Source organism: Microcaecilia unicolor, chromosome 3, assembly GCF_901765095.1.
Source record: "Microcaecilia unicolor chromosome 3, aMicUni1.1, whole genome shotgun sequence".
Lineage (NCBI taxonomy): Eukaryota > Metazoa > Chordata > Amphibia > Gymnophiona > Siphonopidae > Microcaecilia > Microcaecilia unicolor.
The window spans coordinates 532,396,856-532,422,698 of NC_044033.1; the positions used below are offsets into that span (position 1 = coordinate 532,396,856).

General features: G+C 44.4%; 1 protein-coding gene across 1 annotated transcript in view; it reads right to left on the minus strand.

The window, feature by feature from the left end:
- LAMA4 (laminin subunit alpha 4) overlaps positions 1 to 25,843 on the minus strand; it is a 225,100-nt gene that overhangs the window by 188,476 nt on the left and 10,781 nt on the right. The window contains exons 2-3 of the mRNA XM_030199221.1: positions 6,112 to 6,213; positions 2,978 to 3,105 (exon numbers count right to left, since the gene is read on the minus strand). Coding sequence (XP_030055081.1) covers positions 2,978 to 3,105; positions 6,112 to 6,213 — 230 coding nt within the window. The remainder of the gene's footprint in view (positions 1 to 2,977; positions 3,106 to 6,111; positions 6,214 to 25,843) is intronic.

Consider the following 25,843-nt stretch of genomic DNA (forward strand, 5'->3'; position numbering starts at 1 on the left):
CCTGCTCAAAGAGCTTACAATCTAATAGACAAAAAATAAATAAAGTAAGCAAATCAAATTAATTAATGTGAACGGGAAGGAAGAGAGGAGGGTAGGTGGAGGCGAGTGGTTACAAGTGGTTACGAGTCAAAAGCAATGTTAAAGAGGTGGGCTTTCAGTCTAGATTTAAAGGTGGCCAAGGATGAGGCAAGACGTAGGGGCTCAGGAAGTTTATTCCAGGCGTAGGGTGCAGCGAGACAGAAGGCGCGAAGTCTGGAGTTGGCAGTAGTGGAGAAGGGAACAGATAAGAAGGATTTATCCAGGGAATGGAGTGCACGGGAAGGGGTGTAGGGAAGGACGAGTGTGGAGAGATACTGGGGAGCAGTAGAGTGAGTACATTTATAGGTTAGTAGAAGAAGTTTGAACAGGATGTGAAAACGGATAGGGAGCCAGTGAAGGGTCTTGAGGAGAGGGGTAGTATGAGTAAAGCGACCCTGGCGGAAGATGAGACGAGCAGCAGAGTTTTGAACCGACTGGAGAGGGGAGAGGTGACTAAGTGGGAGGCCAGCAAGAAGCAGATTGCAGTAGTCTAAACGAGAGGTGACAAGGGTGTGGATGAGGGTTTTGGTAGAGTGCTCGGAAAGAAAGGGGCAGATTTTACGGATGTTGTAAAGAAAGAAACGACAGGTCTTGGCGATCTGCTGGATATGAGCAGAGAAGGAGAGAGAAGAGTCAAAGATGACCCCAAGGTTTCGAGCTGAGGAGACAGGGAGAATGAGAGAGCCATCAACAGAAATAGAAAACGGGGGGAGCGGGGAGGTGCTGTTCCTTTGATATGTGGTTCCTACAATGCTTTCCTTCTAAACCTTTTTGCAGCTGTAGATACTTTACTAGAGTTTACGGGCCGGTACAGAACTTCTGAACCTACATGCACTGGAACTGGAACCACAGTGCAAACCATACAAATCCCCTGAGCTTATGGCTCACCAGCAGCTGCCTTGGGCAAATTGGGGAGGAGGAGGAGGAGGAGGAGGTGGGTTTATTGCTATTATTAATGCAGCTGACTTGAAATAATCATCTCGTTTACAGAATATGAAACTCAGAGACCAGCAACTGCAAAGTGCAGTCTTGTAAAGTGAAAAGTTCCCTGGGATCTGATCCCAACTAAAAAGAACAAAAGCCACCGTTATTGGGGGCCGATCTTCAATGATTAGAGGGGCATTTTGGGGGTCCATGGAACCTCCTAAATGTGAGGTCTGGACTCCTTAGACAGAGTGAACAAAGTACGTGGGTTCCTCAAACACAGCTCTGGAAGAGTAAGTGTAAAATGAGAGATTCCTGGAAGAGAAAACAGCTTAAAACATGTCCTTCAGATACGTCCCTTCCATGAAGGCAAGTGACAGACAATGGGCTCATTTTCAAAATTGAAAAGTGTCTAAAAAACGGCAGACATTTATCACAAAAACCTCCAAATCGCAATTTCCGAAATTCATTTTTATGACATTTTTCTATGCAGTTCATCGAAATGTCAAGAGGATATGCTGGAGATGTGTTTTAGGTGGTACTAGTGTGGGCTTATGATTTGAACATTATTCTGCGATAATGGAACATTGTGAAAACATCCAGGGAAAAAAATAGGACATTTTTGTCTAGACCTGTTTCAATAATGACTAAGTGCCAAAAAGGTTCCAAAACTGATCAGATGACCACTGGAGAGATAAAGGCACGACCCCCCCCCCCCTTAATCCCCCAGTTTTCACTTGGAGGAAGGAAAGGTGAGTAGTGGAGTGCCTCAAGGATTGGTGCTGGGCAGGGGCGTAGCTACGTGGGGCCACGGGGGCATGGGCCCCCACAGATTATGCTCTGGCCCCCTCTATATTTGACCCCCTCCCGCCGCCACCTGCCCCCCACCGCCCCGCTGCCGCATCAGGTACCTTGTTTTCTGGCAGGGGTCCCCAATCCCTGCCAGCCGAAGAGTCTTCTTCAGCGCAAGATCACACCATGAAGACTCTTCGGCTGGCAGGGATTGGGGACCCCTGCCAGAAAACAAGGTACCTGATGTGGCGGTGGGGGGGGGGGGGGCACATTTATGGTTGTGGCGGGGGGGGGAGGGTCCAAAGCGGCGGCAGGGGGAGGCAGCTAAACAGTGCCCCCCCTCCCACCTCGGGCTCTGGTCCTTCCTTCTGCCGAGGTCTGGCTACGCCCCTGGTGCTGGGGCTGATTCTGCTCAATATATTTGTGAGGGACATTGCTGAACAGTTAGAAGGTAAGGTTTGCCTTTTTGCAGATGATACCAAAATTTGTAACAGAGTGGACATCCTGGAGGGACTGTGTGAGATCCCGAGCGAGGGTTGGGAGTGGGCCAGTGAAATAACACAGCCAGACAAAGGGATGGAAACAAAATAAGCCTTTATTCACAGGGCCGAGACATAGGGTGAAAAACCCTTTGCAGTTCAGCATATATAGTCTTAAGAAGGCCTCTGACAGCAGGTCAAACACAGTCTATGACTGCTGGGGTTGCCACGCCTCAAACACAGCCTAAAAAGGAATTCTGCCTCGGAGTCATTGCATCAGCCTTGGCCTGTACTTACAGGGCTGGTGCAATAGTCACTCATCTTTAAGGGACCAGAGACATCACAGGGTGCAAGAGAGAGGGAGTGAAGAGACACAAAAAGCAGGAGAAACCAGAGAAGACAAGTACAAACCTCCCCAGCACCTGGCAAGCAGCTGGATGACGCTTGGGGGACCAGTGGTGGAAGCCTGAGTGACTCGGGGTGGAGCCGGGAGTCACCCCAGAGCATGCTGGAGGAATATGCAGATGGGTTAAATTGTCCTCACCAGACACAATCCACTCCTCAACATGGCTCAGGCTGTCCCCAGTCAAGAGGCCTTAAAATAGAAGTCAGCTTCAGGGGAGGACGAAGGGGGCTCTTGATGGACAGGTATTGGGGAGAGGTCTGGCTTAGAGTCTATTTAATGAACTGGAGACATCACCTACTTGTTGGAGCTGAAGGGCAGGGGGCAAGGGCAGGCCTGGCAGAACCGGGGTACTCCTCTGCTGACATCACCAATGTAACCATCTGGGCAGCGTTCACAGTGCTCTCCTGTCGTATTGTGCCGGCAGTCCTGCAAAAGACAGTGAAGAGTGTCCTGCATGAGGGGAAAAGCCACTCCCGATTCACAGCGGAGCTGAATCTGCGCTGCAGGTGGGATCTGACTCGGTGCATGTGCTGAACCTGACCTGCTTCTGTTCTGTCTCACTGGGAGGTGTAACTCTTTACAGGACATTCATACAGAGAAGTGGCCTAATGTGGCACAGAATCTAGAGTTAAAATCCCAAGTCTCCTCCACTAGGCACGGAAACACATTTTATCTTCAGGGACAGACACTTAGGGGTCAGTCTACAAAGATGTGGCAAAGCAGCATTTTTTACTGTGTGAGTTAGTGAATCCAGCAGCTCCAGGTTTTCCTGGTTAGTCAATCCTGCAAAGTATGTGCATTTGTCTATTTATGAGGCTCAGAAATTTTGCAGAAATAAAAGGCTGTGAGGCAGAGGTACCATCTCACCCAGCCAGGCTGATACGAAGCTGGTGTTACCTCACTGCATGCATGAAATATAGCCCTAATTTTCTCACGAAATCAGAATTACAATACTCTTCAGGCCACAGACCAGCTGAGTCTATAGAACCAGTAATTTATTTTCAGAACACACAAAGAGACAGGTGCTAACCTGCCAACTGGAAACTACAGACAAACACCAAGAAGCAAAGCAATGCAAAGATTCAAGTTCCAAACTTTATTAACAAAGTAGGCCTGATGTGGCCATGTTTCTCCTAATAAGGCTGCATCAGGGGTCAGTGGATGTTTGTAAAGCACAAAAACAGTATCCCAAAAATTTTCCAACATACAGTGGTGAAAACAACCACTGTTTGAATATCCAATTATTTCTTACAATGAAAGCTGGCTTACTGGGAAAGGGAAAGGGAAATGGGACTTGATATACCGCCTTTCTGAGGTTTCTGCAACTACATTCAAAGCGGTTTACATATATTCAGGTACTTATTTTGTACCAGGGGCAATGGAGGGTTAAGTGACTTACCCAGAGTCACAAGGAGCTGCAGTGGGAATCAAACTCAGTTCCCCAGGATCAGAGTCTGCTGCACTAACCACTAGGCTACTCCTCCATTAGCAACATTCCATGTAGAAGTCGGCCCTTGCAGATCACCAATGCGGCTGCGCAGGCTTCTGTTTCTGTGAGTCTGATGTCCTGCATGTAGATTCCATGTAGAATCTTGAATAGGGAAAGGGGACTTGATATACTGCCTTTCTGAGGTTTTTGCAACTACATTCAAAGCGGTTTACATATATTCAGGTACTTATTTTGTACCAGGGGCAATGGAGGGTTAAGTGACTTACCCAGAGTCACAAGGAGCTGCAGTGGGAATCAAACCCAGTTCTCCTGGTTCTCAGCTTGTCCACTAACCAATTTCCTATTTAATTTATAAAATCGTTATATACCCTCTTCTTGGCAACGCTTTTCAAGATGGTTTAGAGCCTTACAATGAAACAGATCCATCCATCCTGTTAAGGAAACGCCAGGAAGTTACAACTTAGACCTTATTTCTTCCAGTAGATTATTCCACCCTTCAGACTCTAAATGCTTAAAAGCTTTTCCCTCCATTTTTGTTCTCCAGAAATAGATTAATCTGGAACTATCAACAAGTTCTGTACAGACAGTAATGGACGTCTGGGAGTAAATTGTTGAATTTCTGAACAGAGTAAGCAGGATGTCCGGCATTTCAAAATTTCAAAAGTTAAACTAAAATTTTACACATACTCCACTCACCGAAGGTAACCAATACAAATGTGATAACAATTGGGACACACTAAATCTCCTCCTGCTTTTGTCAAAATCTTGCAACAGTATTTTGAGTCACATGAGACTTTTGGAGTAATTTCCTCGATAAGTCAGGATCTAATGGAATTACAATAATCTACTGAGCTTAATAGCAGCGGTTGCAGCACGGCTCTGAACTGGATTGCGTTGCTTCGTGGTGCCGGCTGTTGTTTCTAGTAATTTTATTTCCTGTAAAGGTTTAGATAGTGCTGCTGAATGAAGTGGGTACCTGAAGCAGTGGGACCTAAAGTGACTTGCCTAAGGTCACAAGGTGTCACAATAGCAGAAGAAGCATTTGAACCCTGGCTTCTCAGACCATTGCCTCTAAGCTGCATGCATATATACACATGCTGTGTCAGTGTGTGTTTGTGAAAGTGCAGTGTCAGGTATGTAGACATAGTGTGAATGTAAGTATGAAGTGTGAGCATAAATCTATAGTGCCTGTAAATGCAGAAGTATAGTAAGTGTGAACTTATTTATTTTGCTCACACCTTTCTCACTAGTAGCTCAAGGTGAGTTACATTCAGGTACTCTGGATATTTCTCTGTCCCAGGAGGGCTCACAATCTAAGTTTGTACCTGAGGCAATGGAGGGTTAAGTGACTTGCCCAAGATCACAAGGAGCAGCAGTGGGATTTGAACCGGCCACCTCTGGATTGCAAGACCAGTGCTCTAACCACTAGGCCGCTCCTCCACTGAATGTATAGTACAGTAAATATGCAGGTGCAATGTTTGTGAGAAGGTATAGTGCATGTGAGTATATTCGTGCAATGTTTGTGAAATGTCAGTATATCTAACTGTGCAAACACAGTGTGAATGTGGATGTTTATAATGCCTGTGAGTATGTAAGTGCAGTGTGAGAGAAGTGTAAACATGCAGTGGATGTGCACAAGTGTGTAAGTGCAGGGTGAGTGTGAATACATAAAGCACAGAAACATTCAAGCATGGTGCGAGTATAAACAATGCAATGTTTGTGAGTACAAGCCCAGTTTGAGTGTAAACACGCAGTGCATGTGCACAAATGCAGTACGAATGTGAATATATAAAGCACAGAAATGCATAACATAAACATACAGCATCGTTGAGTACAAGCTCAGTGTGAGTGTAAACATGCAGTACATGTGCACAAGTGCAGTGCAAGTGAGAATGGACACGGAACATTAATGCACAAGCACAGTCTGAGTGTGCGCGTCACAGGAATGTGAGGCAGGAGAGGGAGATGAGAATTGTACTCACCACACAGGCTCCAGATCCATCCAAGCAGGTGTCTGAATTTCCATTGCAATTACAGGGCAAACATCTGCCAGATGTGGAGTAGAAATATCCCGCACTGCATCTCTGCCAGGAGGAAACACAGAATCGAAACATGAAATTCAGTGGCATCACCTCTATGGGTCCTTGCAATCATCTGGGCATTGTGCCTTAGGGAAGACTCAGGCTTTGGAATAATACTAGGGGGAAAAGAGTAGGGAGATTAAGTACATAAGTTCTGCCACACTGGGACAGACCGAAGGTGCATCAAGCCCAGCATCCTGTTTCTAACAGTGGCCAATCCAGGTCACAAATACCTGGCAAGGTCCCAAAAAAGTACATTTTATGCTACTTATCCTAGAAATAAGCAGTGGATTTTCCCCAAGTCATTTTAATAATGGTCTATGGACTTTTCCTTTAGGAAGCCGTTTAGACCCTTTTTAAACCCTGCTAAGCTAACTGTCTTTATCATATTCTCTAGCAACAAATTTCAGAGTTTAATTACATGTTGAGTGAGGAAAACTTTTCTTTGATTAGTATTAAATTTACTACTTTGTAGCGTCATCGCATGACCCTAATACTAGGGGGAAAAGAGTAGGGAGATTAAGTACATAAGTATTGCCATACTGGGAAAGACCAAAGGTCCATCAAGCCCAGCATCCTGTTTCCAACAGTGGCCAATCCAGGTCACAAATACCTGGCAAGGTCCCAAAAAAGTACATTTTATGCTACTTATCCTAGAAATAAGCAGTGGATTTTCCCCAAGTCATTTTAATAATGGTCTATGGACTTTTCCTTTAGGAAGCCGTTTAGACCCTTTTTAAACCCTGCTAAGCTAACTGTCTTTATCATATTCTCTAGCAACAAATTTCAGAGTTTAATTACATGTTGAGTGAGGAAAACTTTTCTTTGATTAGTATTAAATTTACTACTTTGTAGCGTCATCGCATGACCCTAATACTAGGGGGAAAAGAGTAGGGAGATTAAGTACATAAGTATTGCCATACTGGGAAAGACCAAAGGTCCATCAAGCCCAGCATCCTGTTTCCAACAGTGGCCAATCCAGGTCACAAATACCTGGCAAGGTCCCAAAAAAGTTCAATACATTTTATGCCGCTTATCCCAGAAATAGTGGATTTTTCCCAAGTCCATTTAATAATGGTCTATGGACTTTTCCTTTAGGAAGCTGTCCAAACCCTTTTTAAACCCCGCTAAGCTAACCACAATGAATTCCAGAGTTTAATTACATGTTGAGTGAGGAAAACTTTTCTTTGACTAGTATTAAATTTACTACTTTGTAGCTTCATCGCATGACCCTAATACTAGGGGGGAAAGAGTATGGAGATAAAGTACATAAGTTTTGCCATACTGGGACAGACTGAAGGTCCATCAAGTCCAGCATCCTGTTTCCAACAGTGGCCAATCCAGGTCACAAATACCTGGCAAGATCCCAACAAAAAATTCAATACATTTTATGCTGCTTATCCCAGAAATAAGCAGTGGATTCTCCCCATGTCAATTTAATAATGGTCTATGGACTTTTCCTTTAGGAAGCCGTCCAGGCCCTTGGGGGGAATTGGTGGGTGGGAACTGAACGGGTGGCAACTCGCCTGATACCTTGTTCAGCGTGTGGATTTTATGCAGCTTCACTAGTCCCAACTCTGGCCTCAAACCAGCCCATGAAAATATATTTGTGTAGTCCGTCTGGTGCTCATCTGTGGTCACATAATAATTATTTTTGCTTTAGAAATACTAGTAAACCCTTGATGAACATTATATTACTTCCTTAATATGGTAACATAAGAGGTTTGTGGCAGTAAAACCAGCACAAAACCTGGCTGAGATCTCACTGCTGCAAAGAAACAGATCTGTGTTCCCAGCTGATGATTTTCCAGACCTGGAGGAATTTACGAGTTAGCATGGATTCACAAAGTTCAAACACTGAGGCCATAGTGACAGAGAGATGAAGACAGTAAAGCTTTTCTTCACGGTTTGTTAAAAAAATATCCCAAAAAAGGCAGGAAGTAAGCTTACAGTACCTTATTTATTACATTTGTACCCCGCACTTTCCCACATACAGCAGGTTGAGAGCGGCTGACATTGTAAAAGAAAGCATCTTACATGGTAGAACATAAAGCAAAACAAGAAAATTACTACTACTACTTGACATTTCTAAAGCGCTACTAGGGTTACGCAGCACTGTACAATTTAACATAGAAGGACAGTCCCTGCTCAAAGAGCTTACAATCTAAAGGACAAATGTACAGTCAGTCAAGTTGGGGCAGTCTAGATTTCCTGAAAGGTATAAAGGTTAGGTGCCGAAGGCGACATTGAAGAGGTGGGCTTTGAGCAATGATTTGAAGATGGGCAGGGAGGGGGCCTGGTGTATGGGCTCAGGGAGTTTGTTCCACGCATGGGGTGAGGTGAGGCAGAAAGGGCGGAGCCTGGAGTTGGCGGTGGTGGAGAAGGGTACTAAGAGGACAGATTTGTCTTGTGAGCGGAGGTTACGGGTAGGAATGTAGGGGGAGATGAGGGTAGAGAGGTAAGGAGGGGCTGCAGAACGAGTGCATTTGTAGGTTAGTAAGAAGAGTATTATCAACTGTGATGATCATAACTACTTTCATAGTGAAAAAGCATTACAAGGACATGTGAAAAGAATATTAGGAACTGAGAAAAACACCACCTTTTATTTATTTATGGCATTTATACCCCGCTCTTTCCCGCTCGATAGCAGGTTCAGTGCGGCTCACAATGTGGGGTACAAAGTATCACAGAGATAACACAGTTGTATAGAATAGGACAAGGGAAAGAGATGTGGGGGGGAAGGGTTGAGGTATGGTTAATGTTAATGTTGTGGATTAGGTTTGTAAATTAAGTTGGGTTGTTTGGATAGGCTTGTTTGAAGAGGTAAGTTTTCAGCAGCTTTCGGAAGGGTAGATGTTCGTTGGTTGTTCGGATGAATCTTGGTATGGCGTTCCAGAGTTGGCTGCCTATAACAGAGAAGTTGGATGCGTAGTAGGTTTTGTATTTGAGACCTTTGCAATTGGGAAGGTGAAGATTGAGATATGTTCGAGAAGATTTGGACCCGTTCCTGGCTGGAAGGTCGATCAGATTGGTCATGTAGCTTGGAGATTCTCCGTGGAGGATCTTGTGGATGAGTGTGTGGACTTCGAAGTTTATTTGTTGTTTGCTAGGGAGCCAGTGGAGTTTTTCACGGAGTGGTGTAGCGCTTTCAAATCGTGATTTACCTTGAAGCAAGAAGTCATGTGGCAGGTTGAACTCGCAATTTTAGAGGACTGAATTTTCAGCTGATTGATCCAAATATAGTTGCAAAAAGAATTACAAATTTGTCTTTCAAAAGCCAATAGGATACAAATCCATGCAGGGAACTCAAAAGACTCTGTTCCCCGGGCAGGACTTTGCCTCAGTGGCATGAGCTCAAATGAAGAAGCAATACTAATACTGAAAAAAACTAGCTAATGCCAAGCTTATCCAGAGCTAAAAACTTAATTATTTACTACTACTACTTAACACTTCTATAGCGCTACAAGGCATACGCAGCACTGTACACCATACATGAAAAGACAGTCCCTGCTTAAAGAGCTCACAATCTAAATATGGAATATTGCTAGTGGAATAGCAACATTCCATCTAGAATCTCCAATAGTAGCAACATTCCATCTAGAATCTCAAGTAGTAGCAACATTCCATCTAGAATCTCAAGTAGTAGCAACATTCCATCTAGAATCTCAAGTAGTAGCAACATTCCAGAATCTCCAATAGTAGCAACATTCCATGTTCCACTGCACTTACCACTAGGCTACTCCTCCACTAGCAACATTCCATCTAGAAGCCTGCCCTTGCAGATCAGCAACACGGCCGCGCAGGCTTCTGTTTCTGTGAGTCTGACGTCCTGCACGTACGTGCAGGACGTCAGACTCACAGAAACAGAAGCCTGCGCGGTTGTGTTCCTGATCTGCAAGGGCAGGCTTCTACATTACTACTACTACTACTTATCACTTCTATAGTGCTACAAGGCATACGCAGCGCTGTACACCATACACGAAAAGACAGTCCCTGCTTAAAGAGCTCACAATCTAAATATGGAATGTTGCTAGTGCACTCACAAAAGCAGAAGCAGAAGCCTGCGCGGCCACATTGGTGATCTGCAAGGGCTGACTTCTACATGGAATGTTGCTAGTGGAATAGCAACATTCCATGTAAAATCTCCAATAGTAGCAACATTCCATGTTCCACTGCACTAACCACTAGGCTACTCCTCCACTAGCAACATTCCATCTAGAAGCCTGCCCTTGCAGATCAGCAACGCAGCAACGTACGTGCAGGACGTCAGACTCACAGAAACAGAAGCCTGCGCGGCCATGTTCCTGATCTGCAAGGGCAGGCTTCTACATTACTACTACTACTACTACTTATCACTTCTATAGCGCTACAAGGCATACGCAGCACTGTACACCATACATGAAAAGACAGTCCCTGCTTAAAGAGCTCACAATCTAAATATGGAATATTGCTAGTGGAATAGCAACATTCCATCTAGAATCTCCAATAGTAGCAACATTCCATCTAGAATCTCAAGTAGTAGCAACATTCCAGAATCTCCAATAGTAGCAACATTCCATGTTCCACTGCACTTACCACTAGGCTACTCCTCCACTAGCAACATTCCATCTAGAAGCCTGCCCTTGCAGATCAGCAACACGGCCGCGCAGGCTTCTGTTTCTGTGAGTCTGACGTCCTGCACGTACGTACGTGCAGGACGTCAGACTCACAGAAACAGAAGCCTGCGCGGCCGTGTTCCTGATCTGCAAGGGCAGGCTTCTACATTACTACTACTACTTATCACTTCTATAGCGCTACAAGGCATACGCAGCGCTGTACACCATACACGAAAAGACAGTCCCTGCTCAAAGAGCTTACAATCTAAATAGGACAGACAAACAGACAGAACAATTAATAGGTAAGGGAATTAAAGAGGTGGGGATAAAAGGTACAGGCAAGTGAGCAGTGATTAGGAGTCAAAAGCAGCATTAAAGAGGTGGGCTTTTAGCCTGGATTTGAAAATGGGCTAGCACGGGGCAAGACGTACATGTTCAGGAAGTCTATTCCAGGCGTGAGGTGCAGCGAGGTAAAAGGAACGGAGTCTGGAATTAGCAGTAGTGGAGAAGGGGACAGACAAGAGAGATTTATTTACAGAACGGAGTACCTAAGGGGGGGGGGGGCATAGGGACAAGAGTGGAGAGGTACTGGGGAGTGGCAGAGTGAATGCATTTATAGGTCAGTAAGAGAAGTTTGAATTGAATGTGGAAACAGATAGGGAGCCAGTGAAGTGACTTGAGGAGAGGGCTAATGTGAGCAAAGCGACTCTGGTGAAAAATGAGTCGCGCAGCAGAGTTTTGGACCAATTGAAGAGGAGAGAGATGGCTAAGTGGGAGGCCGGTGAGAAGCAGGTTGCAATAATCTAGGCGAGAGGTGATAAGAGTGTGGATAAGGGTTCTGGTAGAGTGCTCAGAGAGGAAGGGACAGATTTTGCTGATGTTATAGAGAAAGAAAGGACAGGTTTTTTAAATTTATTTATTTATTTATAGTACTTGTATCCCACATTTTCCCACCTATTTGCAGGCTCAATGTGGCTTACAGAGACCTGTTATGGCATTGCCATTTCAGGGTAAGAGATACAATTGGTGTTACAAAGAGATCGAGGGTGACAGGAAAGATATAAGCAAATTGTTATAGAAATTTGACTTTCAGAGTAAGGGTGTAGTGGTGAGGTGTATAATTAATCTATGGGTTGACGTAGTAGGCCTTGTTGAAGAGATAGGTTTTTAGAGATTTGTGGCAATTGGTTATTTCATTGATTGTTTTCACATTAGTTGGTAGTGCATTCCACATCTGCGTGCTGATGTATGAAAAGCTGGTTGCATGTGTTACTTTGTATTTTACTCTTTTACAACTGGGGAAGTGAAGATAAAGAAATGAGCAGGCTGATCTTTTAGCATTTCTGGGAGGCAGGTCCACAAGGTCTAGCATGTAGGTCGGGGCATCTCCGTGAATAATTTTATGAACAATCGTGCAGATCTTGAACGTGGCACGTTCTTTAAGCGGGAGCCAGTGAAGTTTCTCTCTTAGGGGTTTTGCACTTTCATATTTTGTTTTTCCGAATATGAGTCTGGCTGCTGTGTTCTGGGCTGTTTGGAGTTTCTTGATAGTCTGTTCTTTGCAACCAACGTAAAGAGCGTTGCAATAGTCTAGGTGACTTAGCACCATTGATTATACCAAGCTATGAAAGATGGATCTCGGGAAGAAGGGTTTTACTCTTTTGAGTTTCCACATAGAGTGGAACATCTTCTTGGTTGTGTTCTTCACGTGGGTTTCGAGTGTGAGATTTCGATCAATGGTGACTCCAAGAATTTTCAAGTTGTTTGAGACAGGGAGGGTGACGTTTGGTGTGGTTATGGTGGTGAATTTATTTGTGTTGTGTTGTGATGTAAGTATAAGACATTGTATTTTTTCTGCGATAAGTTTTAGCTGGAATGCATCCGCCCAGGAATGCATGGTTTGGAAGCTTTGGTTGATCTCGTTGGAGATTTCCTTTAGATCATGTTTGAACGGGATATAGATCGTGACATCATCTGTATATATGTAGGGATTGAGGTTTTGATTGGCTAATAGCTTGGCTAGGGGTATCATCATTAGATTGAAGAGGGTTGGCGAGAGGGGGAATCCTTGGGGGACTCCTCAGAAACCAATCGGCTAAAAATCCTAGGTTGTGACCAGCATCCACTTAAGCCGTTGTCTCGTTTCTACCATTTTGAAAGAAAGTTCATTGAACTGGAAATATATTCATGGTGATGACAAGCAGCACAGGCTCATGAGGAAGCCAAAAAGGGTGAAACGGTGGCCCGTTGAATGCTAAGGGGCCCTTTCACTAAGCCACGTAGGCGTGTACGTGTGTCCTATGCACATCAATTTGGAGTTACCGTGTAGCCCCGGTGCTAATTTCATTTTTTATACGCTCCTGAAAAATAATTTTCATTTTCCTGCGCATGGCGGAAACCAGGCGTTAATCATCATTCTATGCGTGTACACGATTACTGCACGGTTACCGCATCAGACCTTACCGCTAAGTCAATGGCTGGCAGTAAGGTCTCAGACCCAAAATGGGCACGCGCCAATTACGGCAAAAAATGTAAAAAGGCCTTTTTTACAGGCACGCTGAAAAATGGATCTGCGCGGGCTCAAAACTCACGCTTACACTAACACAGGCTATTTTTCAATGCACCTTAGTAAAAGCACCTCTAAGTTAAGTGCTGTTCTTTCATTGCTTTGGCACTTTTGATCACTTTATTCTTTGTGTGTATTGTAAAAGAGGGGGGTCCGCTTCCGCCTCTTGAGTGGAGCCAACAAGCCTGTGGAGCTCCCAGGGTTCTAGCACAGAATGCTGCTGATACTGGGACTCAGGGCCAAAGTATTTTATTATCAAGGCAATTTCATACCAAAAATCATAATATATTCTTCAAAACAAAATGTACAGTCCTCATAAGATAATCTTCAAAAGAAAAAAAGGTACAGTCCAGGTCCCCAAATCCCTCAGCAAACGCTCAGGTCTTCTATTAGGGCATTAGCTTTCCCTTCTCCCCTCCTTCAGAAGGGTTTAGCACAACAGTTCAGAACAAATCTTCATGGACAGTCTTTGCACATCAAACCAATACCACAAATCACCTGCCTTTTCACAGCACAGAGGGAACCCTGTAAGGAGCAGGGTTGGCTGTTTCTCCCACCTCTCAGCACCACTCCCGCCCGGTGTGGCCTCCTCCACTGCCTTCAAGATAGGCGGTCGGTGGCCTAACTGTTTGGGGAGGCTAAAGGGGGCGGGGTTGGCGGCAGGGTTGGCGGTGGAGCTTAAATCCATAATTGTCTGATGACACACAGAAAAAATAAATAAAAATAAGTCACAATTAATACCTTTTATTAAATTTAGATATTAGTTATGTATCATATGTCAAAGAATAAAGTGGTTGCTCAAAGCATATACTTAACCACAATCACTCAACTCCAAAACACTATGCACAACTTTGTGCAAAAACACACTCAGAACCTTACTGTACCATAAATATTACACTGGGCAGAACCTAATACACCAATATACCACCCATACGGAAAATGCAGACCGTCAACAATATGAAACAAGGGATCATATCATCACAATTCTCATGTAGAGCCACAAAACACCCTAATTCATGTTTAATGTGGGATAAAATCCCATAAATAAGTAAATAAATATAAACTTTGAATGTTGAGCACCTGATTCTCAAAGTGGACATATTCCAAACACTACAATGAAAATAAAATGATCTTTTCTACCTTTGTAGCCTGGTGCCTTTTTCTGATCATGCTGGCCCAGTATCTGAGTCTGCTGCTATCTGTCCTCTTAACTCCGTTTCCAGGGCTTCCTTTCCATTTATTTCTTTACTTTCCTCCTTTCTTCTTCATTTCTTGTCCAACATCCATAAGTAAAAGCTGGGTCCTCCACAGACTTGACTGTCCAGTGGATCCAGCTTCTGCCTATTTTCTTCCTCCATGTGCAGTTTTTTTCTCTTCCTTTTCCCTCATCTCATCTCCTTCCTCACTCTTCCCTCCCCTCTATCCATGTCCAGCAACCCTCCTCCCCCTCCATCCACCCATGTCCAGCAACCCTCCTCTCCCTTCCATCCACCCATGTCCAACAACTCTCCTCTCCCCTGCCCTCCCCTGCATCCTCCCATGTCCAGCAACCCTCCTCTCCCCCTGCCCTCCCTCCATCCACCCATGTCCAGCAACCCTCCTCTCCATCCACCCATGTCCAGCAACCCTCCTCTCCCCTGCCCTCCCCTGCATCATCCCATGCCCAGCAACTCTCCTCTTCCCCCTGCCCTCCCCTCCATCCACCATGTCCAGCAACCCTCCCCTCCATCCACCCATGTCCAGCAACCCTCCTCTCCCCCCTGCCCTCCCCTCCATCCACCCATGTCCAGCAACCTCCTCTCCCCCATGCCCTCCCCTCCATCCACCACCCATGTCCAGCAACCCTCCTCTCCCCTGCCCTCCCCACCATCCTCCCATGTCCAGCAACCCTCCTCTCCCCCCTGCCCTCCCCTCCATCCACTCATGTTAACCACCTCCTTCCAGCCCCCCCCCAGCAGCCCATGTCAACCATCTCCCTTCTGCCAGCCATTTCCTGCCTTCTTCCAGCCCTCCCCCCGATCCCCTGCTCCCTAGGTCATCAATCATCTCTGCCCTCAGCTGCCCGATAGCCCTCGTTTCCTTCCTGTCCTCGCCCTACCTTTAAATAATGTAATTTTCCTCGAGCGGGCGGCGCCGGCATTGCAAGCAGCAGCAGGTTCCAGCCTTCCCTCGCATGGCTCCGCCCTCTTCTGACGTATTTCCTGTTTCCACGAGGGAAGGCTGGAGCCTACTACTACTACTACTATTTAGCATTTCTATAGCGCTACAAAGCGTACGCAGCGCTTCACAAACATAGAAGAAAGACAGTCCCTGCTCAAAGAGCTTACAATCTAATAGACAAAAATAAAGAAAGCAAATCAATTAATGTGGGGGAGTGGTTACAAGTCAAAGCAATGTTAAAGAGGTGGGCTTTCAATCTAGATTTAAAGATGGTCAAGGATGGGGCAGTAATATTCCAGTAAGATGTGTAAATAAAAAACTTAAAGCAAGACGGTCAATATATTGTATATGGATTTTCAGAAGGCACTTGGCAACATGAAAGACTCCTTATGATGAAGCCACAACTTAAGTACTGCAAGCAGTTCTGGGTAGCTGCACCTCAAAACAGCAGAATGAGGAGAAAAATGATTATAGGGCTGATCAGTCCTCTTATAAAAAGAAAGGCTCAACTGGTTAGGAGAAGAAACAAGTGACAGCTGATACCAACAGAGGTCTATAAAATTCTGTATGGTGTGAACAAGTTATTTATACTATCAAACAGTACTAAGACTAGAAGATGCTCCAATGAAACTATCCAGCAGTATATTTAGGAAATCATGTTTTGAGCCAACATGCAAACTCCAGAATTAATTCTGCTAGAAATGTGGTCAAGACGTATAGAATAGCTGAGTTAAGACCACCACAAAAAGGTCTGGACAAGTTACTGGAAGAGAGGTCCAAGAATAATCATCAGCCAGACAGATTGGAAAGTCTCCAACATTTTACTTCCAGGAAGGAGCAAAATGGAACGTTCCTATTGGGATCCGACGGATACTTTCAAACAACTCACACTGGTCAGTGTTGGCCTAACCCAGCACAGCTATTATACATTTTAAATAATTAAAGATCATGCAGAGGCCAGTATTTAGCTGCAGTGTAACTTGGATGTTCTCAATTCATACATATGGCCCAGCAACACTATTCAGAGGAACTAAACAAACAATGGAAAATAAGGTGATATCTTTTTATTGGACTAGCTTTCAAAGGCCAAAACCTCCTCCCCCAGGTCAGGTAGTATGGGCCAAAGATGACAATATCAGAATACATAAATTGACTAACTACCACCATACCTACTCATTAAGGAAGCACAGCTGTATATTTGTGTATAACCTGCATTGTCCAAGTCAGATGTTTCAAGTTATATCTTCGATTTGGAGTGTGCCCCTTAGATGCATAATACATGCACAGGGGAATTCTATAAATGGCGCTTAAAACTGTGTACACAAGTGTGTATGTGTGCCCAATGTGCATGCACAAGTAGCGAGCCTATCAGGGCCAATAACTGGGTGCTATCAATTACTGGGGCTAACTGACTACAGTTTGGATTTACGCATGCCTCTTGCTAAGCGCTACTCTGTAAAGATGAGTGCACACATTCTTTAGCATGCAACTAAAAAGTAGGCGTGGCCATGGGAGGGTCATTCAGTTAAGATGCGTGCACTGTTATAGAATTTGGGGTATCTGTGCCCAATTTAGGCATGGGGATTTACGCCAGGGTTCAGTTGGTGTAAATCCTCACGTCCAAAAGCCTGCTGCTGCTTGCAATGCCGGTGCTGCCCGCTCAAGGAAAATTACAATATTTAAAGGTAGGGCGAGGGCAGGAAGGAAATGAGGGCTATCGGGCAGCTGAGGGCAGATGGAAGATGATTGGCGACCTGGCTGGGGAGCGGGGAAGCCTGCAGCTCACGGGGTGGGGGCAGCGGTTGGGCTGGGGTGGCTTAGCCTCCCCAAGCCTCTTATACCGGGCGCCTATGGCCTTCAAGTGCTGGGCAGGGCAACCTTTGAATTCTCCCACTCCATGGTAGCTGGCTCCTCTCCCTTAGGCAGCTCTAATGGCAGGCTACTTCCTTCCTCCACATACTCCATGGAATCTCTCTCTCTCCATTCGTCTCCCCTCTCTCCTGGTGACTGAGAGCCTCCAGGAAATCTGCTCTCCCCTTCTCACAGCTGGGGGGAATTATATACTGATGGTGAAGCCAGGGAAACTGAGCTTCATCCTTCCCTCGCCCTCTAGTGGGGAAGGGAGTAACAGGCTCACCCTGCCTCGAGCCATTGCTCCCCCTGCTGGGGCTGGGAATCCATTTTTAGAACTACTCTCTTTCATTCTTGCAAGGACTTGTGGGACCCGTAGTTTTGAGCTCAACTGCTTCACTGGGGAGTCTCTGGGGCTTGCCTTGTCACAATATAAAAAAAAGTTTTTGATGCACAGTAAACAATGGCAGAAAAAACTATATGAAACAAGGAGTTTTGACCCTGATGATAGAAATGAGACAACAGCTTAAGTTGATGCCGGTCACAACCTAGGATTTTCATCCGATTGGTTTCTGATGGATCTTTCTTCTTTAAATAATTAAATAAGTTTTTAGATCTGGATAAGCTTGGCGTTAAGCTAGTGTTTTTCAGAATTAGTATCAATTTAAGATATTTTCACACTAAAATTTACTGCACGTTCGATTTTTTGTGAGACTCAAATGAGGAACCCCCAAGCGAAACTTTTCTGAGGGACCCCAGGAGAGAAGTGACATCCCTCTCCTCTTAGTCCACCTGCAAAAGTGAAATGAACCAAAGCGCAATAACCATAACTGACTTTTAAAGCTGCTGCACCAGCTTCTTCCAGCTTTCTCCTTTGAAAGTTTTTCCCGCTGCTAGGCCAGAGTCTCGGTGCAACAGCCATGAGATTTCACAGCTTCCTCCAACACCCTAAGGTCTCTCTTGTCGAGCTTATTAAACTCTCAATGGCTTATGGAGTTTTCTTTTAGGAATCTATCCAAACCTTTTTTAAACCCTGCTACGCTAACTGCTTTCACCACATCCTCTGGCAATGAATTCCAGAGTTAATTACACGTTGCCACTATTTAACTACATGTTTCTATGGCAGGATGGAGGACCCTTGGTGAGAAATTCAGACAGTGGCCCCAGATAATGCAAAATTGCAACAGCAGTGAGGAAGATAATGTTAACACCATCATCAACAAAAGGGGAAGGGGAGACGGTGGATGAATAAAATGTTTGCAGTGACCGATTAATAAAGTGATCTGAAGGGAAATGGGACTTGATATACCACCTTTCTGTGATATTTTGCAACTGCATTCAAAGTGGTTTACATATATTCAGGTACTTATTTTGTACCAGGGGCAATGGAGGGTTAAGTGACTTGCCCAGAGTCACAAGGAGCTGCAGTGGCACTTGAACCCAGTTCCCCAGGATCAAAGTCCACTGCACTAAACCACTAGGTTACTCCTCCACTCATTCCACCAATAAGAGCCAACCTCATCAGTGATGTCACAATGGCTTTAAAGTCCATTGCACTAACCACTAGGCTACTCCTCCACTCATTCCACCAATAAGAGCCAACCTCATCAGTGATGTCACAATGGCTTAAAGTCCATTGCACTAACCACTAGGCTACTCCTCCACTCATTCCACCAATAAGAGCCAACCTCATCAGTGATGTCACAATGGCTTGATTGCCCAATACTTGGCTCACTTCTGATACTGTGATGTCATAAGGGAAAGGGAAATGGGACTTGATATACCACCTTTCTGAGGGCTTTGCAACTACATTCAAAGCGGTTTACATATATTCAGGTACTATTTTGTACCAGGGGCAATGGAGGGTAAGTGACTTGCCCAGAGTCACAAGGACCTGCAGTGGGAATTAAACTCAGTTCCCCAGGATCAAAGTCCACTGCACTAACCACTAGGCTACTCCTAGGAGGGGACAAATGAAGCAAATCTGTTATATAACTGTCATTTAAACATATTCCTAGGACAAAACTCATGTTTGTTCTTGTAGGACACGTTTTAGGACTCGCCTTTCAACATCTCGTTAATAAAGCTGCCCACAGAAAGGAGGGGTAGAGGGGTACAGACCCCTCTGTATATATGTACAGTATAGAGAGAAAAGCCATTGGCCCAGCCTATGACGGACCCTGTGAGCAGTACAACATTAACTGTATTTACCTCTGATAATCTCAGCAGAAGCAAAAGCTTCAACTAACACCTCCCTGTGAAATCACAATGTTTTTCTCCATCAGGCAGCAGGAGCCCCATCAATATAAACAGTTCCCAGCAAGGAGCAGTAGTTTTTCCATACATGGAAATGAGGCCGATTATGCCTTGCAAACTGCGATACACTGCACTGGGCTGGTGGTAAAGATTAATACTTCAATGTTCAAGCAAAATTTAATACAACACTCCATAGCTCTGTGCTCATCCCAGGCTTTACCCCTCACTTCCCCACAACTAAGGATCCTCTGTGCTTATCCAAGTCCTTCTTGATTTCAATCACTGTCTTTGCCTGAATCACCTCCATTGTGAGGTTTTTACTGCTAACACCAAGTCTTCTGTGGCCCTGATACTGCTCTCTCTGTCCAGTGAGTGAGGGAGACCATTTTCTTCTTGTGTATTACATAAGTACATAAGTAATGCCACACTGGGAAAAGACCAAGGGTCCATCGAGCCCAGCATCCTGTCCTCGACAGAGGCCAATCCAGGCCAAGGGCACCTGGCAAGCTTCCCAAACGTACAAACATTCTATACATGTTATTCCTGGAATTGTGGTATTTTTCCCAAGTCCATTTAGTAGGGGTTTATGGACTTGTTCTTTAGGAAACCGTCTAACCCCTTTTTAAACTCTGCCAAGCTAAACCGCCTTCACCACATTCTCCGGCAATGAATTCCAGAGTTTAATTATGCGTTGGGTGAAGAAAGATTTCTCTTATTTGTTTTAAATTTACTACACTGTAGTTTCATCGCATGCCCCCCTAGTCCTAGTATTTTTGGAAAGCGTGAACAGATGCTTCACATCCACCTGTTTCCACTCCACTCATTATTTATATATCTTGTGGTATTTAAATAACTTTCATGGTAAGTCTTGTCTTGACTCCAGGCTGACTCTGTGCATTTGGTCAAATAACCTCCAGAACTAAAGATATAGGGTCCTCATATTTATTTGTCAAATGTATAATCTGCTCATTTGGGAAACCATCACGGTGGAGGACATACTCAATAAAATTGGAACCAAATATGAACTACCATTAAGGGGTGGACACTTTTGAGCAGAGATACAAATGGCCAGGGATGTATAGCACAACCATTAGAACATAAGAGTAGCCATACTGGGTCAGACCAATGGTCCACCAAGCCCAGTATCCTGCTTCCAACAGTGGCCAATCCGGGTTACCAGTACCTGGCAAGATCCCAAAACAGTACAATACATTTTTTTGCTGCTTAACTCACCTGTTTAGAAAGAAATACCCTACCGATCCAACATAATTGCCTGACCTCTGCAACATGACAACACTAAAGTACGTAATGGACATCACACCACTCTCCCGTTGTACGATTCCTTTATGTGGTCTTAGCACATGAACCTTATCCTACCATAACATCACTGTATTTGTTTACCCTGGAGTCTGCAAACACCTCTCCGGTACCATGTAAGCCACATTGAGCCTACAAATAGGTGGGAAAATGTGGGATACAAATGTAACAAATTAATCATAAGCAGTGGGGTTTCCCCAACTCCATCTTAATAATGGCTTATGGACTTTTCTTTTAGGAAGTTAGAGAAACCTTTTTTAAACCCCACTAAGCTAACAGCTTTTACCACATTCTCTGGCAGCGAATTCTAAAGTTTAATTACACATTGACTGAAGAAATATTTTCTTCAATTTGTTTTTAAATTTACTACTTTATAGCTTCATCACATGCCCCCTATTCCTAGTATTTTTGGAAAGAGTAAACAAACAATTCACGCCTACCTGTTCCACTCCACTCATTATTTTATAGACCTCTATCATATCTCCCCTCAGCCGCCTTTTCTCCAAGCTGAAAAGCCCTAGCTGTTTCAGCCTTTCCTCATGGGAAAGTCGTCCCATCCCCTTTATCATTTTCGTCGCCCTTCTCTGCACCTTTTCTAATTCCACTATATCTTTTTTGAGATGCAGCGACCAGAATTGAACACAATATTTGAGGTGCGGTCACACCAGGAGCGATACAAAGGAGTCTGCAAATTATAAAGATGAACAGTGGCAAAAGCCAAGGTAACAATTGTTATGATAATATTATGCAATTGAGGAACACTTTGGTTTTACATTTGCCCTCTTTGAAGTCTGTTAGATATAAGAGGATATTTCAGTCTTCGTTCTCTTTTGCAGGAATCAAAGTTTGGAACAACCTTTCCGCAATGTTAAATCTTTTGATAGGCTTTTGTGATTAAAAACAAGGGTATTTGAGAAATTCCTGCAATAAGTATTATGGGTGTATGATTATTTTTTAGCTGTTTTTAATGGTCAGTTTGATTGCATTTTCCCAGGTATGTCTGGCTTCTTTTTATACTGCATAGAACTGATGAAGTAATTGTGGTATAAAGCATTTTTTAGTTTAATTTACTTTAGAGAGGGGAAAGCAGCAGGCAGCAGGAAACCCAGCCCAGCAGCGCAGTTGAAGCTGTGCAAGACCCTGACACTGGGCTCTTTCCCAGGCTGTGCTGGCAGCAAATCCCACTTAGCAGCCTTTAACATCTGGTGTCTCTGCACCTTTGACACTTGGATGAGAACTGCCTGATCTACAGACAATGAACCCCTATTGCCTGCACCCGGGGCAGACCGCTCCCTCTGCCCCGCCCTTGGTACATATTGACAGTCATCCAATAACAGTCTCAGTGAGTGAATCTTCTGTAGTGCCAGAAAAGATATTTGAACGTGAAATGTATGGCTTAATGACAAGGATTATCAGCACGGCCGTGTTGCCCCCCACTGCAGGAGCGGGACTGCTCCAACTCTGTCCCACTAGCTACCAGGGATCTTCCCTGGGTAAATCCTAGGATGAAGAGGGAGGGGGGTCAGGATTGTGGGCATGGATTCTGGTTTTGGATAGGATCAGGGTGGGGGGAAGTGTAGTGGATCAGAAGGGAGCTGTTTTGTGTGTGTGGGGGGGGGGGGAGGGGTATTGTGGAGGCCTACTTGGATCAGGAGGGGATCTGAGAGGGGACAGATCAACCACATCACTTCCTCTTAAGTAGGTCCTGGCTGATATTCTTATGTGGGTCCTGGTTAATATTCATAAGTGTCTTAGGGAAAAGGGGATGAGATTTGATATATCACCTTTCTGTGCTTAAAATCAAAGCGGTTTACATAGTATATACAGGTACTTATTTTGTACCTGGGGCAATGGAGGGTTAAGTGACTTACCCAGAGTCATAAAGAGCTGCAGTTGTAATCGAACCCAGTTCCCCAGGATCAAAGTCTGCTGCACTAACCACCAGGCTACTCCTCCAATAGCAACGTTCCATGTAGAATCTCAAATAGTAGCAACAGAATCTCAATAGTAGCACATTCCATGGAGAATCTCAAATAGTAGCAACATTCCATGTAGAATCTCAAATAGCAACAGAATCTCAAATAGTAGCAACACTCCATGTAGAATCTCCAATAGTAGCAACGAGCGGAGGAGTGGCCTAGTGGTTAGGGTGGTGGACTTTGGTCCTGGGGAACTGAGTTTGATTCCCAGCACAGGCAGCTCCTTGTGACTTTGGGCAAGTCACTTAACCCTCCAATGCCTGCCACATTGAGCCTGCCATGAGTGGGAAAGCGTGGGGTACAATTAAATAAATAAATAAAACAGAATCTCAAATAGTAGCTACAGTCCATGGAGAACCTCAAATAGTAGCAACATTCCATGTAGAATCTCAAATAGTAGCAACAGAATCTCAAATAGTACCAACATTCCATGTAAAATCTCAAATAGCAACAGAATCTCAAATTGTAGCAACATTCCCATGGAGACCCTCAAATAGTAGCACAGAATCTCAATAGTAGCAACATTCCATGGAGAATCTCAAATAGTAGCAACAGAACCTCAAATAGTAGCAACATTCCATGGAGACCCTCAAATAGTAGCAGAGAATCTCAATAGTAGCAACATTTCCATGGAGAATCTCAAATAGTAGCAACAGATCTCAAATTGTAGCAAACATTCCATGGAGAACCTCAAATAGTAGCACAGAATCTCAATAGTAGCAACATTCCATGGAGTATCTCAAATAGTAGCACAGAATCTCAATAGTAGCAACCATTCCATGGAGAATCTCAAATAGTAGCAACAGAACCTCAAATAGTAGCCAACAGAACCTCAAATAGTAGCAACATTCCATGGAGAACCTCAAATAGTAGCACAGAATCTCAATAGTAGCAACATTCCATGGGAGAATCTCAAATAGTAGCACAGAATCTCAATAGTAGCAACATTCCATGGAGAATCTCAAATAGTAGCAACAGAACCTCAAATAGTAGCAACATTCCATGGAGTATCTCAAATAGTAGCACAGAATCTCAATAGTAGCAACATTCCATGGAGTATCTCAAATAGTAGCACAGAATCTCAATAGTAGCAACATTCATGGAGAATCTCAAATAGTAGCAACAGAATCTCAAATAGTAGCAACATTCCATGGAGAATCTCAATAGTAGCAACATTCCATGGAGAACCTCAATAGTAGCACAGAATCTCAATAGTAGCAACATTCCATGGAGTATCTCAAATAGTAGCACAGAATTCAATAGTAGCAACATTCCATGGAGAATCTCAAATAGTAGCAACAGAATCTCAATAGTAGCAACATTCCATGGAGAATCTCAAATAGTAGCAACATTCCATGGAGAACCTCAATAGTAGCACAGAATCTCAATAGTAGCAACATTCCATGGAGAACCTCAAATAGTAGCCAACAGACCTCAAATAGTAGCAACGTTCCAAGTAGAATCTCCAATAGGGAAAGGGAAATGGGACTTGATCTACTGCCTTTCTGTGGTTTTTGCAATTACATTCAAAGTAGTGTACGTAGTATATACAGTACTATTGTATCTGGGGCAATGGAGGGTTAAGTGACTTGCCCAGTCAAAAGGAGCTGCAGTGGGAATTGAACCCAGTTCCCCAGGATGAAAGCTCAGAGCACTAACCTCTAGTCTACTTTTAGTGGGACCTGGTTGAATATTGGCTGGGACACACATCATTAACAGCAGACAGGTGCACTGCATTCAGACCCCAATGTTCATTGCTGGTGCCTAGACATGGCTCAGTATTGAACATATGGGGCTAATTTAGCCGGGAACGGTCAGTGTTGAAAAGAAGTCTGACTGCTGTCAGCTGAATATTGACCAGTTAAGGAAACCCTTTGGTTTAGGAGCCTAGTTCTGGCCTGTACTGAATTAGTGAGCACCAGTGGAGTGAGGAGAGCATGGATTAGATTTCCCAGTGGCCTGAAAGCACGTGTATGTCCAGTATTTGGGGGCTGCAGGCAGTTATCCAGTCTGTAGAGTGGACAGAGGTGTTTTCCCTTCGTTTTTTCTGCTCATTTTGCCGCTCCCTGTGTGCGCCAGTGTTTCCTCGGGTTCTGCTCACTGTTTCGGTTTCCACCAGAATCTGGTTCTCTCGAACTGCTTTGATGGTGATCGTGCTTCTCCTAACCAACATCCCGAGTCCACTGAGCTTCTCACGGCCTCGGCTTTCTGACAGCTGAATCTGATTTAGGGCCTGGATCTCAAAACAGCTGGTTGATTTTGCATGCATCCACCACCCTTAGGATTTCAGACATCTGGCTTAACTTTCCTCTTTGCTAATAGACATTTCTGAGAACACCAAAATCTGGCCCCATGAATAAGGACAGCCTGCTCCCTCCGACTCACCCACCATTGCAAAGGCAACACCCTCCGTCCTCACCAAATTTACCTCTGTGGACTCAGAAGCATCTGCATTATTTCACAAATAGGCCAAAGTTCCAAGCTTTTTCCTGAAGTCAAAGGAGAACTTGGCCTCCTTTAGAAATCAGTTGGATTGGAAAGCCGCCAACAGAAATGATTAGTTACGGAAGTTAGACAAATTAATTCCTGTACCTCATACATATGAATTCTGCAAAAGGTATAAACCTAAATCCAAGTAAAACTGAAACAGTGAACTCCGAAATGAGAGGGGCAGCAGCTGTCAAGACTAGGCCACAGTCTAGTAGGTCCGTGGCATTAGTGAAAATAATTCTTAGCCGAGGCTCCATGAAAGCCACTCAGATGCTCAGAAACTTCATGTAACGAAGGGCCCCATGTATTAAAATGTATTAAAGCAGCTAATGTCACGTTAACAGTTAACACAGCAGGTTGACATTTAGCTTGTGCTATTCCCGTTGTTAACTGACAAACATGGAACAGGGTGGGAACTG